The sequence below is a fragment of the Canis lupus genome, chromosome 6, assembly GCF_048164855.1.
Source record: "Canis lupus baileyi chromosome 6, mCanLup2.hap1, whole genome shotgun sequence".
Taxonomy (NCBI): Eukaryota; Metazoa; Chordata; class Mammalia; order Carnivora; family Canidae; genus Canis; species Canis lupus.
The window spans coordinates 3,971,468-3,985,221 of NC_132843.1; the positions used below are offsets into that span (position 1 = coordinate 3,971,468).

Here is a 13,754-nt window from a genome sequence, read left to right on the forward strand (position 1 = left end):
AGATCACCATTATCTTCTCCAGCCTGTGTTCTCTTGTTCAGTCGCCCAGTAGCCGTGTTCCAAAGCCGTAGTATGTCATTTTTTTAAATACAATGAATAAAAAGTGTTCTAATTGGATTGGCACCCTACATCCCGCCTCCCTAACTCTCCATCTCCTTCAACACCCACCTCAACTTCCGTTCAGCTGATTCTTCCTATTATGGTCCTTTGCTCTCACTGCTCTGCTGATGAAAGCACTACTTTCCCAGGAGCCCCACTGCATCGGTGTGACCACGAAGCCCTGGGTCTGAGCCCTGTTGTCCTTAGGAATCTTCTCCTCTGAGTGACTACACAATTCTCTAGTCTATCCCATGTGAGGTAGCATTACAGTACACTACCCTGTGTTGTTCATTAATTCTATAGCACATATTTCTAGATGGCTGTACATACATCTTGTTTCTTTGCTAAGCCATCATGTCCTGAGCCTAGAAGTCTTTGTGTAACCATCTGTAATGCACGGTCCTAAGTACAGTGCTGAGCCCATGGCAATTACCTTTGGATGACTTTAGCACACATTTCTGAGCACACCTCTGGGGCAAATGCCATGGAGAGCAAGGAAGAGATGCTTCCTCTTCCCAGTAAATGCATATTTATTGGCAAAACACAACGTGATCACAAGAGCTTTAAGTAAAAAGGATAGGTAAACATTTGAAATCATGACACACGATTTGCTTTCTGAGTGAGGTTAAGTCTTGTTAATTGGAGGAACTTAAAGGGATCAAATAACTCCTTTCTTTACTTATTTTAATCACTCAGCGTTAGCTGAGTGCTTACCAAGAGCTCAAGACGGACCTTTGGCAAATCAGTATTTAGAGAAGGACAAATAGCACCCAACTGTGTTTGGGGGAATCTTGGTTGTTCAAGTAGAGGAAGAAAAAGATGGCAGGCAGGTTTTGCAGGTGGTAAACCAAGAACTGGAGGGAAGAAGGGACATCATATAATGTGCAAATGGAGGTCAACTTGTCACATGGGAAGGAACCAGGAGTTTTTCCTTGTGCAGAATTTCCAGGGTTGGAAAGTGTAGGAGAGACAGAGTGTCCTAAAGCTAAGAAGGAATACTATAGGATGGGTAGAGAATGAATGGGAAACTCACATGAGAAAGGGCATGTGGTGCGACTCTAAAGGGTCAGAGAAAGAGCCCCAAAGACCTGCCAAATGCTCTGACAGGTTGTAAGTCACGCAGAACTTGAAGGTCAAATGCCCTCCAGGTGTTCCGCTAGGGTTAACTGTACACTGTAAGGTTCCCCGTAGAGGCATGAAGGCCATAGCTTCTACACTTTAAAACATAGATATTTGATGGATGCCTCATAAAATCTTCCTATATTTTCATAATCAAGTACTCTGGCATTTTGTCTAAGCACCAAGACAGTTTCCTTACAATTTAATGTTAAATCTTTACTGTTAAATTTTATTTCAAAAACATTTCCTTGGCAATTCAGGCTAGATATTTTCTCCATACTGATAAGATGAACTGCAATTGTGTTTTACAACTGACTACTCACTAGGAGATAAAAAAAACGTCAAAAGGATTGGTTCCTGAGGGCCCTGAGTCAATTTGATGCCATACGGGTTGTCTCTGGGTGTGAGACTGGGTATCTGGGGGCAGGAGCGAGAGACTTTTCACTCTTTTATATCTTCTGGATTTTGTGCCGTATACAAATATTTCCTATTCCAAAAGTCCACAAATACAACTTGAAAAATGAAACTGCTTTGTGTAGTGAAAATGTTATGCATAAAGGCAATTTAATTTAATCTAAATGCTATAATAAAGGCAGAAAAAAGGTACAGGGTTATTTTAGGAGATGTGGAAAAACCCCCACACATTCTGGATGATGTCCTCATACAAAACTAAAAAAATTTAAAAGCCAGTATTTTAAAGGAATCTTTTCAGGAGTAAATTCATAATTCTGCTTCTTAAAACCTCAGTGTACCTTTCTCACAAACCACATTTGTCAACTCATTCAAGTCTTAATGTCACAAAAGAATAGCCTATTTGTCCGCTCCTTCCACCATTTTCTGAGAGAGAGCTGTAAAGTTCAAGATGTTTTCTCTCACAATTACATAAAGTTAGCAATGATAAGGACAACACGCTTTAATGCTAAAGTATTTTTAACATCATATCCTCCTGAAAAGAACAAGTGTCCTTTGAAGTGAACTTTTGCTTTGGTAAGCCAAGTGACAAATTCCCAATATATCAAGATTTGAGGTGAACCTTGACAACAAAAATCTCACACTTTCAAAGGATCTGAAGTTTCAATGACATCTTACTCAAGGAATTAAAAAGGTAAGGTGCCTCACTTGGTAACCTTTAAAATGTATCAGGAATTAAAAAAAACAACAACACGTTGCCTTACTTTGCAGCCCTTAAAATGCATCTTCTGTAAGGAAAAGCACTTGAGGGAAGAGTTGTCTTGTGGCTCCAGCCTGGATTTCTTGGTGTGTTGGTGTAGACCAGAGGTCCCTCTACACGCTTTTATGATTAAGAGCAAAGAATGATGCACTTTTCATCATGTGAAAGGCAGCATCATGATCTACATCCTATTTGGTTTTCATTGTAGTATTTAGAAATAGTAAAAAAAGTTCATAACAGCTTACCATCTTAAATATTTATTGCAGATAAACTTTATTGGTCTGCTAAAATTAGAGTGTGGAAGTTTTGATAAGAACAAGATATTTATACAATCTCAAAAACATTGCTAGAACATACTTAGGAATTGCAAAGGGGAAAAGGGCAGCAGCCTCCACCTTCACCAAGAGACTCACTGTTAACGCCCATGATGCACTAGGAAGGACACAACTCACTCCTGTGCTTTTGCTGCCAAAGCACTAATGGCATCTGGTTACAACACATCAGGTGAGCCACAGTGAGGGCACTCCACAAAATTAATGTCTGGTCAATGTCATGATAGAAAGGAGGGTCGAGGAATGGGTATACAGTAAAGGAAAAATGGAAATTAAAGGTAGTGCTTGATCCTGGATTGAATTATTGACCAGAGTTATCACTATTATTATTATTATTATTATTATTACTATAATTTCACTATATTATTACTGGGAAAATTGGTGAAATTTGAGTAATATCTGTAGGTTACAAAACAGGATCATATCAATGTCAATTCTCTTAATTTTGATAACGGTCCTATGGTTATAAAAGTGCACATCCTTGTTCATTGGAAATACCCCATAGAGTATTTAGAGGTAAAGAAGCACTCTGTCTGCAATCAACTCTGAAATGGTTAATGAAAATGTGTGTTAGTATAGATAGGACGAGGCAGCAAATATGGCCAACTAGCTAATGAAGAATCTATGTGATGAGTGTCTGGGAGTTCTTTGTACTACTTTTGCATTTTGGCAGTGAGTTTAAAATTGTTTCAAAATCAAAAGTTATTGGGACACCTGGGTGGCTCCGCGGTTGAGCATCTGCCATTGGCTCAGGTCATGATCCCGGGGTCCTGGGATCAAGTCCTGTATCGGGCTCCCCACAGGGAGCCTGCTTCTCCCTCTGCCTGTGTCTCTGCCTCTCCCTCTGTGTCTCTCATGAGTGAATAAATAAAATCTTTTAAAAATCCAAAGTTATTATTTGTTAGGAATACCGTTATGATAATGTTTCCAAAAAATGGAATTTTAAAAAAGCATCCTCATTGAAGCGCTGGTCTATTTGATGGATCTAACTGAAATATTTTATTAAAATAACAGCAATTCCTTTCATTAGCATACCAAATGTGCAGAATACAGTATGAGGGTTCCATCCCCCCTTATATTTTGGCATAAAAAATGTGAGGCTTGGAAGTGGGTTTCTGGTGGAGGAAATGTCCTTTGCCTAATGACAGATGAACCCTCAGAATGCCATGCCAAGAGCAGATGTACAGGAGTGGCCTCTTAATGAATTCGGGAGAAAGACAACTTGCATTTTTTCATTCCCTGACTAGAATCCCTGGATGATTCTCCACAGCCTTGAGGAGGAGGCCCAAATCCTCTGGCCTCAGCTCAGCCTGAAGCTGGTCGGGTGGGCCTCCTCCCCATTGCTCCCCATAAACACCTCTATTGTAGCATTATGCAATACCATCAACTTTGTTTACAGATCTGTATTCCCTCTAGATGATAAACTCTTTGAGGAAATGTGCTCCTCATTCCTCTTGGGATCCACAGACACTTAAGTTTGTTGACTAAATATTGAAGAAGCCAGAGGAGCTAAGATAACCTCTGGCACATCCCCCCCCCCGCCTCCCCTCAGCAGCATCTTCACACTCCGTTTTGGCAGGAAGTCTTGGGGATCATCAGTGTTACCCCAGTGAAGACTGCCCTTTAGACTACTTTGGTACAAAAGCCCCTCACTGGGAGGCAATAGCCAGGGAATCATGCTCCAACTTTGCCAACTACAGGGCGCTCCACGCCCAGCCGGAAATCACCAAACTGCCCGCCGCCCTGGCAAGTTCTTCCCTTCTGTTGCTGTTTCCTCAGTTGGAGACCTCAGACTGGGTGGTCTGTATGGCCTCACCAACAGTCTATTTTCAACACCGCTATTCTTAAAATATGACTTTGACAATGCCCTATAGATTCAAGAAGGCGGCCTTGCCCTAAGACACAGGCACTGACCACTTCCAGGAAACTTCAGAAAAGGAAAAAACCCAGCTGTGCACATGAAAAAAGGAACCGTGACTGTTTATTAAAAAAAAAAAAAAAAAAGATTTTCCAGGACACCTGGGGGGCTCAGCAGTTGAGCATCTGCCGGGGCTCAGGGCGTGACCCCAGGGTCCTGGGATCGAGTCCCACATCGGGCTCCCTGCAGGGAGCCTGCTTCTCCCTCTGTCTGCGTCTCTGCCTCTCTGTGTCTCTCATGAAAAAATAAATAAATAATCTTAAATAAAAGAATAAAAACATAATCATTTTCCTAGAATTTTTTTTTTAAACTAGAGAACACCCTAGGACATTTGAAATATTTTATTTAGAAAAAGTCAAATGCTGATAACTTTCCCGAGGAGACACCTGCCCTTGAAATGTGATGTATTTCAGTGTTAACTCCCCTTGCAGAGGGAGGGGGTGTTTCAGGATACAGCTCATCTTTCTATTATTAGAAAGCCTGTGTTGGGGTGAGCACCAGGTTACAAGAATGAGCCAGAAACTTGCTGGAACTTGTGGCAAAACTGGGGAGAAACTGTAGCCCCAGAGGGAACGGTGAAAAAAATCTGACAGGGACCTGGCAAATTTAGGGCAGTTTCAGGCGGCCTTGGAGAACTGTTGCTGGGGAAGGCCCAAAACGTAAGGGGGAGGACAGAGCCGGGCAGAGCTGGTGGGAAAGGAGGAAGACGGATGTTACTTCAAGAAGATCGGACTGGAAGTGAGGTGAAGGAGGAGGAAAAGCGCTGAGACCCCCCGGTGGGGGGCTCAGGGGACAGAGGCCAGGTGGGAGACTGCGCGGGAGACCTCCCACCCGGACATCTGTGCTGGAAGGAGGCTGCCGGCCAGCGTTCCTGAGCTGTCAGAGCCAGTGTGAGGCCTGATGGTTGTCTGGGGCTAATCAGGGACACCTCCTCCCAGGTATGTTGAGGTGCTGGGCATCAGCTCTTGGCATGGACAGAGCCATGGCGTATAGGTGCTAGCTCAAGGCAGGGCTGCAGTGTGGGGCTGGCTGGTGGGGGAATAGCGGGGGGCTCGGCTGTCGCCTCCCCTGGACCCAGAGAAGAGTGGACAGTGTGCAGGTGGCTGGGTGTTCATCTGACCACCAGGGCTTGGGATGCTGGCCAGGCATGCCGGCACCAAGTCAACTGCAGAGCCCCTGCCCTTTCACACAGCAGCAGTGCTAATTCTGAAGGTGCACCTCCCGGGTGCCATCACTGCTTCAATCCTCATAACAACCTCACCCAGTAGGTACTGCGGTCACTCCCTCCATTTAACAGTTGAGAAAAGGCAGAAAGCACTGAAGTGATTTGCTCAAGGTCACGCAGTGGCAGGAATGTCAAAATTTGAGCCCAGGTGGCCTGGCTTCCGTATATTCCCTGGAGACAGGGACCCTGTCCAGTCCACAGACTCAGAGGTCCCAGGCAGGCAACTCTGGAGCACTTCCTGCCCCAGGTGGACACTCCTTCCAGGTCCTTCCTTGGCCCTTGAACATGCAGAGGCCGCCTGAGCCCCAGGAGGCTGGTCTCCCCTTGAGCTCTGGTGCAAGGCAGTCAGCTCCCACTCTGGGTGGTTCAGAATGGTGCCAGGGGTTGCTGAGATCTGAGAAGATCTACTCAGAGCATGGCCCCAAAGTGCCCCTACGTAGTAATCCCCATATATTTTTTTTAAGATTTTTTTTTTTTCCTTCAGAGAAAGAGAGAGAGAGAGAGAGAGGCAGAGACACAGGTAGAGGGAGAAGCAGGCTCCACGCAGGGAGCTCAACATGGGACTCGATCCCAGGTCTCCAGGATCACACTCTGGGCTGCAGGCGGTGCTAAACCGCTGCACCAACAGGGCTGCCCAATCCCCAAATATTAATGACATCTGAAATTATCCAAGATGACTTTTCTCTTCGATGCCACATATACAAATCCCTAAGGGTTTCAGATTACTGTGGAATACAGTAACAGTTCCCACATTTTACACTTGCTAATATTTCCTTTCTGTCTTTTAAAATGGACACTAAGGGGCACCTGGGTGGCTCAGGGGTTGAGTATCTGCCTTTGGCTCAGGGCGTGATCCCGGGGTCCGGGATCAAGTCCCACATCGGGCTCCCTACATGGAGTCTGCTTCTCCCTCTGCCTGTGTCTCTGCCTCTCTCTGTGTGTCTCTCATGAATAAATAAATAAAATCTTAAAAAAAAAATAAAACGCACACTAATCCTCACTCCTTCGAAAGGCAAGAACCGAGTGGATGCTTGGGAGGTGGATTTAAATGCCATCTTGAATGAAAGCTCTGGTTTACTGTACAGAGGGGAACCCTTCTCCTTGTGTAATGCAGTGTGATGTCCCAGTTGGCCAGTCCCCTGACTTGTTACACCACAGTTCCCTAGTGAAGTGGACAAAAGATTCTGTTATATTCTAACACCACTCAGGAATTGTTTTCAGGGTACCCAGTCATGGAGTGTGAGTTGTGAGGGGAAAGGACATGGAGACACCCAGAGAGAAAAAGCCTGTTCCCTGGGAGCTAACACAACTGGCCTGTCATTTTCCGACAGTGCTGGGGAGCCCAGAGGGCTCTGATGAGGTTCGGGGGAAAATACTGGGACCCAAAGACTGCAGCCTGGGTTCTAGTGGGAAAATTTGCTCCTACTTGATATATATAATTGGGTTTCAAAGACATTTGGGATGGTGGCAGTGGTGGGGGTTGGGGATGAGAGAGTTCAGATGGTTAAAAACACCAGACCACCAACCTGGATAATGTGAGTTCTAGAATTCTGCGTGCATTCTCCAGAGGACACAGGACAAGCACACAGGCAGGAGCAGCTGAGAGTGCCTCAGCATTGGACGGATCCCAGCCCTTCTGTGGACATGCACAGAAATCCTCCCAAGAGCCACTCCAGGAAGCCCTGCTCCCACCGCCGTTCTCACTGGGTGGCAGGCCACTTGCTTAGGGTCATGTCTTTGGAGAGTGGCAGATCTAAGACCCACAGTGGCAGTCAGGCTCCCAGAATCTTACCCCTGTGCACTATGGGGAACCAACCTATTCCTTATCCAAAGCCTACTGTACTTTTGCCCGGGTGGAGAGGACAGTGTAATTCTTGCTCTCTGGGTTTACGCTGACCCGAAGTTCTGATAAAAGGTCAACTCAGGAAATAGTAGGTGGTAATGATAGAGCACCAATCAACAGATCATAATGCTTTCACATTTATCATCTTCTCTTTAAAAAAACCTAGTAAACCACCATTTCAAAAGAGTTAATAAAATACCCACATTTTAAGAAGAAAAAAAACATATAAACAAGTGAATAATTCAATTTAATTAATTGATCTTCATTTGGTATTGTGCTATGAGTTTTTTTGGGAGGTAGAAGGGGATCTGTCATGATCATTACCTATCATCTCATGTGTAGATAAGCTGGATGCAAAGGCATGGTGCCAACTAGTGAAGGAGTTCCTGGATGACCCCAGTCCATAGAAAGACAAGTTTTAGATGTACACACGAGAAAAGAATAACTGAGCATCTATCAATGAATCATACCACCCCCCACCAAGCTGTCCGATTATTTAGCATCTGGATTGCTACAATAGTTCCCAGACCCTTGCCCCACTGCACCCTTGCCTTCCTAACACCCATTCTCCACCTACACCCGGAGTTACCTTGATAAAACACAAGCATATCATGTTATTGCACTGCTCAGAGCTCTCCAAGGCCCCCCAGATTAGAGCAGACCTGGCCTATGAGGCCAACATGGTCTGGCCCCTGAACGCTTTCTCTAACTCCCTATAGCTTCTGTTAGCTGGATAGACAGTATTCATTATACACCTCTGCCTTTCTGTTAAAACTTAGGTTTCCTATAATTCAATTGAAATTCAAATGAAAGGCAATATGAATAGCAAAAAAAAAAAACAAACAAACAAAAAAACCCCACAAGACAAAACAAAACAAGGTAAACCAGTGTAATATTTTTAGAATTAATCCTTAAGATACTTCAAGGTAAGGTTAGACTTTTCATTATAATGGGCAGTCTCCTGCAATTTTTAAACATATATTCTTCTAATTTTTCCTTTTTAAAGAACTCTGAAATTAGTTTTATTATAAAATTATTTTATAGGTACAAGAAAATGAACTTAAGTCTTAAGGAATTGGATTGTGACACTAAAAGACTTTCTCAAGGATTCAATCTCGTAAAGTCCTAGATTTAGTAAATTTGTGTTAAGTTTATAAAGAAAAGGGGGCACCAGGGTGGCTCAGTGGTTGAGCCTCAGCCTTTGGCTCTAGGTGTGATCCAGGGCCCTGGAATTGAGTCCCATATCGGGCTCCCTGCAGGGAGCCTGCTTCTTCCTCTGCCTGTGTCTCTGCCTCTCTCTCTGTGTCTCTCATTAATAAATAAAGAAAATCTTAAAAAATTTTGTTATCTTTACTATTAAGATATTTGATTTAGTTCTATTTCTATGACTTCTACAATAATATACATTTTCTTTAAATAAAAGTTAATTTGTCCCCAAAGTACCAAGTGTTATTAATAAATAACTGAGAGATTTGTCTTAATATCTTTTTCAGTGAGGTCATAAAGATGTAAATCCAAGAACCATTCGATTTAGTGATGTAGGTGATGAATATTTCAGGGCATGATAGAATAAATATTACTAAAAACTGTGTGCACATAAAAATAAAAATAACATTTTTCAGAAAGTTATAACTTAGGTATTAATTTCCTTATTTATGGAAGTGTAGACTCTATTATAAACATAATCACATTGGACACAGCACAGGCACATAAGACAACAGAATGTTAGGCTTAAAATGTATTAAAAAGAAAAAAAGGTATTATCTCTGAAATTTGTGTCTGCTGGGTCCCAATTCTCTTTTATTTTATTGATAATGAATTATGGTTTCCGATCATCGTTTTTGAGTAATCTTAACATATCCATGTAAAAATGTGTGTGTTCAAAGGAGACGGTTTCTCTATTTTTTTTTTCTATTTTTTTTATTAACAATATTCATGATTTAGCTCAACAAACACTTCTGCAAGTTAGGGGCTTTGGATCCCTTAGTAATCTACCTGGGAGTTGCTAACTGCTTCTGTACTTGGGGTTGAGTATGACATCCCATTACATCACTAACTGTGAGTCTATCACGTGAAGAAAGAAGATATGTGACTAACACATCTCAATTCTAATTTCTCATTACATGGTAAGAATAACTTTTTTTCCTGAAGTCAGAACCATATATGAGATGTTTTATGATTACTTTCAAGCAAATATGACAGGACAATTTGAGAATCCAAGTATGTGTCTATAAATGGGTCCATCTGGAGTTGAATGGGAATCATCCGATTTGAGCTAGGATCCTGTAGTTTGGGATGACTTCTTTGGTACATACGATGTCACAGAGTACTGCGGGACACCCCATAGCTCTAGCTGGCTGAATCACTGCTTTAGCCCTACCCCCTAAATCCTTGCCCCGTCATCTCCATTACCCACCCCAAGCCACCCAGTTAAATACACAGTATAGCAAAAAAGTGTGCCTGCTGTGCCAAATACCCTAGTCCCCTTTTCTAGCCAGTGTGCCACCTCTAACTCCTTCCTTTTAGAAATTCTAGAGCTCTCACTGGCTACACTGGAATGCTTTTCAGAAACAAAAACCTGAGAGGAACTTTAAAAAGGGATAATGCTTATTTGCCATCCTGCTACAAAGCCTATAGGACAAGGTTGCTCTGCTGAAGAGACAAGGTAGGGGCGAGCAGATACACCCTCGCTCAGACTTCCATTAGAGCAGGGCACCACCTGCTTTCTGCATCACCTTCCTTTGGAAGAGAGGACTGTGAGAAAGAAAAATGTCTCAAGAGCACTGTGCCAGGCAATGAAACCTCTGAAATTCTGTTACTGCTGTGTACACACACACACTATGCTCTTTCGGCGCAACCGTAAGAAAAAATGATTTCCTGAGCAATCTAACAAATATAATTTCCTTTGAGTCATGCTTAATCAAATGACCAGATAACAATATTTTAAAGATATGTGTGTGTGTGTGCGCGTATACATCAGACAAGAGAAAATTACTATTCATTTCGCCCTTTCACATAAGCAATACTGCCATCCAAGGGAATAGGAAAGTGACTGAAAATCCTGCAGATGTGAAGCAAACTACATTTTTTCCCCACCATAGATAAACACTCAGAAGTGATCCATGTGATTTACAGCATGCATTTTCTTCTTGTTGAGCTACAGGATATGCTATGCATCTTAAGAGTGAACTGAATTCTGTTCTACTATTCCCACGGAAGCAATCACCATAAATATTTCTCTCTGCTCATGTAATTTCTATTCTTTTGTTATCTGGGAAACTACGTAATTGTTAATTTAGAAATACATATAGGAAAAAGTACTATCAATATTTGTTAAACGTGTTAAACGTAGGCTATTTTCCTGATTACCATCCTCACCAATGCATTCATAAAAGTATTTCTTACAATCCTATTGTCTTTAACATTTTTAACCATCGTTAGTATTTTGGTATGAAAGAAAGCATTTCTTCAGAGAGCTAGATTTTGAAGAAAATCAAGAATAAAATAATATTAACATTGATTCTCAAGCAATCTCATTAAGAATGGTTCTCTCTTCCACCATTTAAAATATTTCAAGAAGGATTTACTTACCTGGGAATATTCAAAGTCGGTGATAGGAGCTATACTCTTGATATAGTCTGATCGAAATTGGTTTTCTGGGTTGGCCAGCGGAACTGGAGGTATGATAGTACTCATCGCTGAAACAATTGTCTAAAATGGAATGAAAAAAATATATGAATAAATATAATATTTAGGCTTCATGTATGACAACTGAAATATATAGTTTCTGTCTTATATATTTTTAGGGAGCAGAGTATTTAACCTTTCTACTAAACAGACATTAAAAAAAATCCTTACCACAATAGCATCTTTAACATTTTTCCGGATGTCCAGAATTTTCTGTTTCTTTTCCCTATATGAAAACAGAATTGTTATTAGTTTAATTTGCCTTTAGAACTGACTTGAATCAGCTGAGTGAGATTTAAGCTTCCAGCTGCAGCATGGGGCTAGACTGGTTTTACTAGAGGTCCACACCAACCCCCATGACAACAGCTGCAAAGTTTTTAACTCGGAAAAGAAAAGATGCCTTTTTTTTTTTTCTAATTTGTACACTAAGCAAACTTGCACACATTACAATCTATAGTTTAAACAGCTACACAGGTTACACAAGGCATGGTAAAGGTGTTATGAGTATTGCATATAAGAACTATACAGCTACATTTGTAAATATATTCTATTTGAATTATTCATATGTTGATAGTTACGAATAGAAAGAGAGGCAGACCAAGGATATAGAGAAAAGTATAAAATGACACGTTGGTTAAGTGTGCTAAGCGCAGTACCAATAATAAAGAGATCAATACCTCAAGAATATCTAATGAATCATATTTTGTCAAGCAAATTATTTTACTTTTTCACCTAGACTCTACCAAAAGAAGGATTTGCCTCAGTGTACCAAATTCGACAACAGGCTTCTATCCACCCACCCACCCTCACCCCCACCCCCACCCCCACCCCCATCCCCATCCCCATCCATGATCAAATTAACTGTTTAGAGAAAGCACTTTGGGGAATGCTGAGGAAAGTGGAAAAGTTTGCATGCAGTTTGGAAGCAAAAGCGAGACCGATCATTCCTTACTCGGGATTAAATCCATTGACGTGCAGGATCCTCATCTGTTTGACGATAGTGCTCTTCCCAGACTCACCAGCCCCTGCAAACAAATAAAAACGATGCTGTGGGCTGTGGCCCAACGCCATCGCCACATCTCGTGCCAACCCGGGCAGCAACTACGCCACCCCATCGCGCGTGGAGCAGCGGGCCCTGCCGGCCCGGCCCGGCCCCCGCGCTCGCTGCTGCTCCACGCGGGGCCGTGCGCTGGGGGCAGTGCGCTCCGCCGGGCCGGGAGTCGCCGCGCGCCCTCCGGCCTTACCCAGTAGCAGCAGCCGGTGGGTCGCCTTGTACGCCAGCCGCTCCTTCTGCAACTGCTTCTCGATCTTCTTGTTGGCCTCGCGCCGTTCTTTTTCATCGACGCCCTGGTCTTCTGCAGTCTTGCTGTTGCCCAAACACCCCATGCCTGGCCGCTTGGAGGGACGTCAGGCAGAGTTAGGTATTCGCCCAAAAAGCAATAGGGAGGCGTGGGTACGCGTGGGTCGAGCGACGGCTTCTCCTCCCCGCTGCTGAAAGAGATGCTCTGGTCTCTCGGGGCTTGATCGATCGGAACCGGCGTTCCCTCACCCTCCCTCTGCCCACCGCAAACTCCCAACTAAACAGGCTGCGAGGAAACGCGCGGAGCCAAATAAATGCTTCTTAAAGACACAGCTTAGAGTGTTCTGCCCGCGCGCAGCACCGCGCGGAGGGAGACGGGGCCGAGCGTACCGCGCTCCACTGCGCTGCGCTGCGCCCGCGCTCGCCCCGCGTCCCCGCGCGCAGCCCCGCTCCGCCCGCCCCCGCCTGCGGGGGAGCGCCCTGCCGGAGCCCCGCGGAGCCCGAGCCGCAGCCCCAGCCCCTCCGCGTGCTGAGCGGCCGCCCCGGGCCGGACCGACCGCGCCGCGGGTCCCCTGAGGGCTCCTGTGGGCACCTGCCGGGCCGCTCGCGCCCCGCAAGGCCTCCGCCGTCGGACGCGCGCCCCCTCCCGGTTCCGGGCGCCCCCGGGCCTCGGCTCGGCAGGAAAGAGGGGCTGGCCTGCTCGCAGGGTCTCTCTGGGGCGCTAGCGCCGGGGGTGCTGGAGGGGTCGGGAGCTGACCTCTGCGAGCCCGGCCCGCGGGAGGCTCACCCGCGCGGGGTCCGCACCGCCGCCGCGTGCTCGCTCGCGCCCCGCGCCTGGGAGACTGGGTCTGGGCGTGCGCTCCCCGCCGAGGGATGGCTCCGACGCCTCCTGCTCCCAGGCAGGCGAGGACTCGCGCAGGATCATGCATATTCTATCAGGGAGGAGGATCTGCAAGAGGCTCACCAGTCACACCGCCTTTGTTCCGTTCATCTTCTAGACTCTTCCAGCGCACCCACGCCGCCGCCTCCCTTAGCCTCTTGTCTTTATCTCCAGCCCCCG

The 13,754-nt window shown here is 44.7% G+C and overlaps 1 protein-coding gene across 12 annotated transcripts in view; it reads right to left on the minus strand.

Moving 5' to 3' along the window:
• The window catches only part of GNAL (G protein subunit alpha L), a 146,151-nt gene that overhangs the window by 89,261 nt on the left and 43,136 nt on the right, over positions 1 to 13,754 (minus strand). For 4 of the 12 annotated variants that reach the window (XM_072828683.1, XM_072828688.1, XM_072828684.1 and 1 more), the window contains 4 exons: positions 12,639 to 12,885; positions 12,347 to 12,419; positions 11,566 to 11,620; positions 11,299 to 11,418 (listed from right to left, as the gene is read on the minus strand). In XM_072828683.1, the coding sequence (XP_072684784.1) occupies positions 11,299 to 11,418; positions 11,566 to 11,620; positions 12,347 to 12,419; positions 12,639 to 12,780 (390 nt within the window). In that variant the 5' untranslated portion in view covers positions 12,781 to 12,885. Of the gene's footprint in view, positions 1 to 11,298; positions 11,419 to 11,565; positions 11,621 to 12,346; positions 12,420 to 12,638; positions 13,099 to 13,451; positions 13,599 to 13,754 lie in introns of those variants that run through there. The other 8 variants (XM_072828681.1, XM_072828691.1, XM_072828692.1 and 5 more) reach the window with 6 other exon arrangements.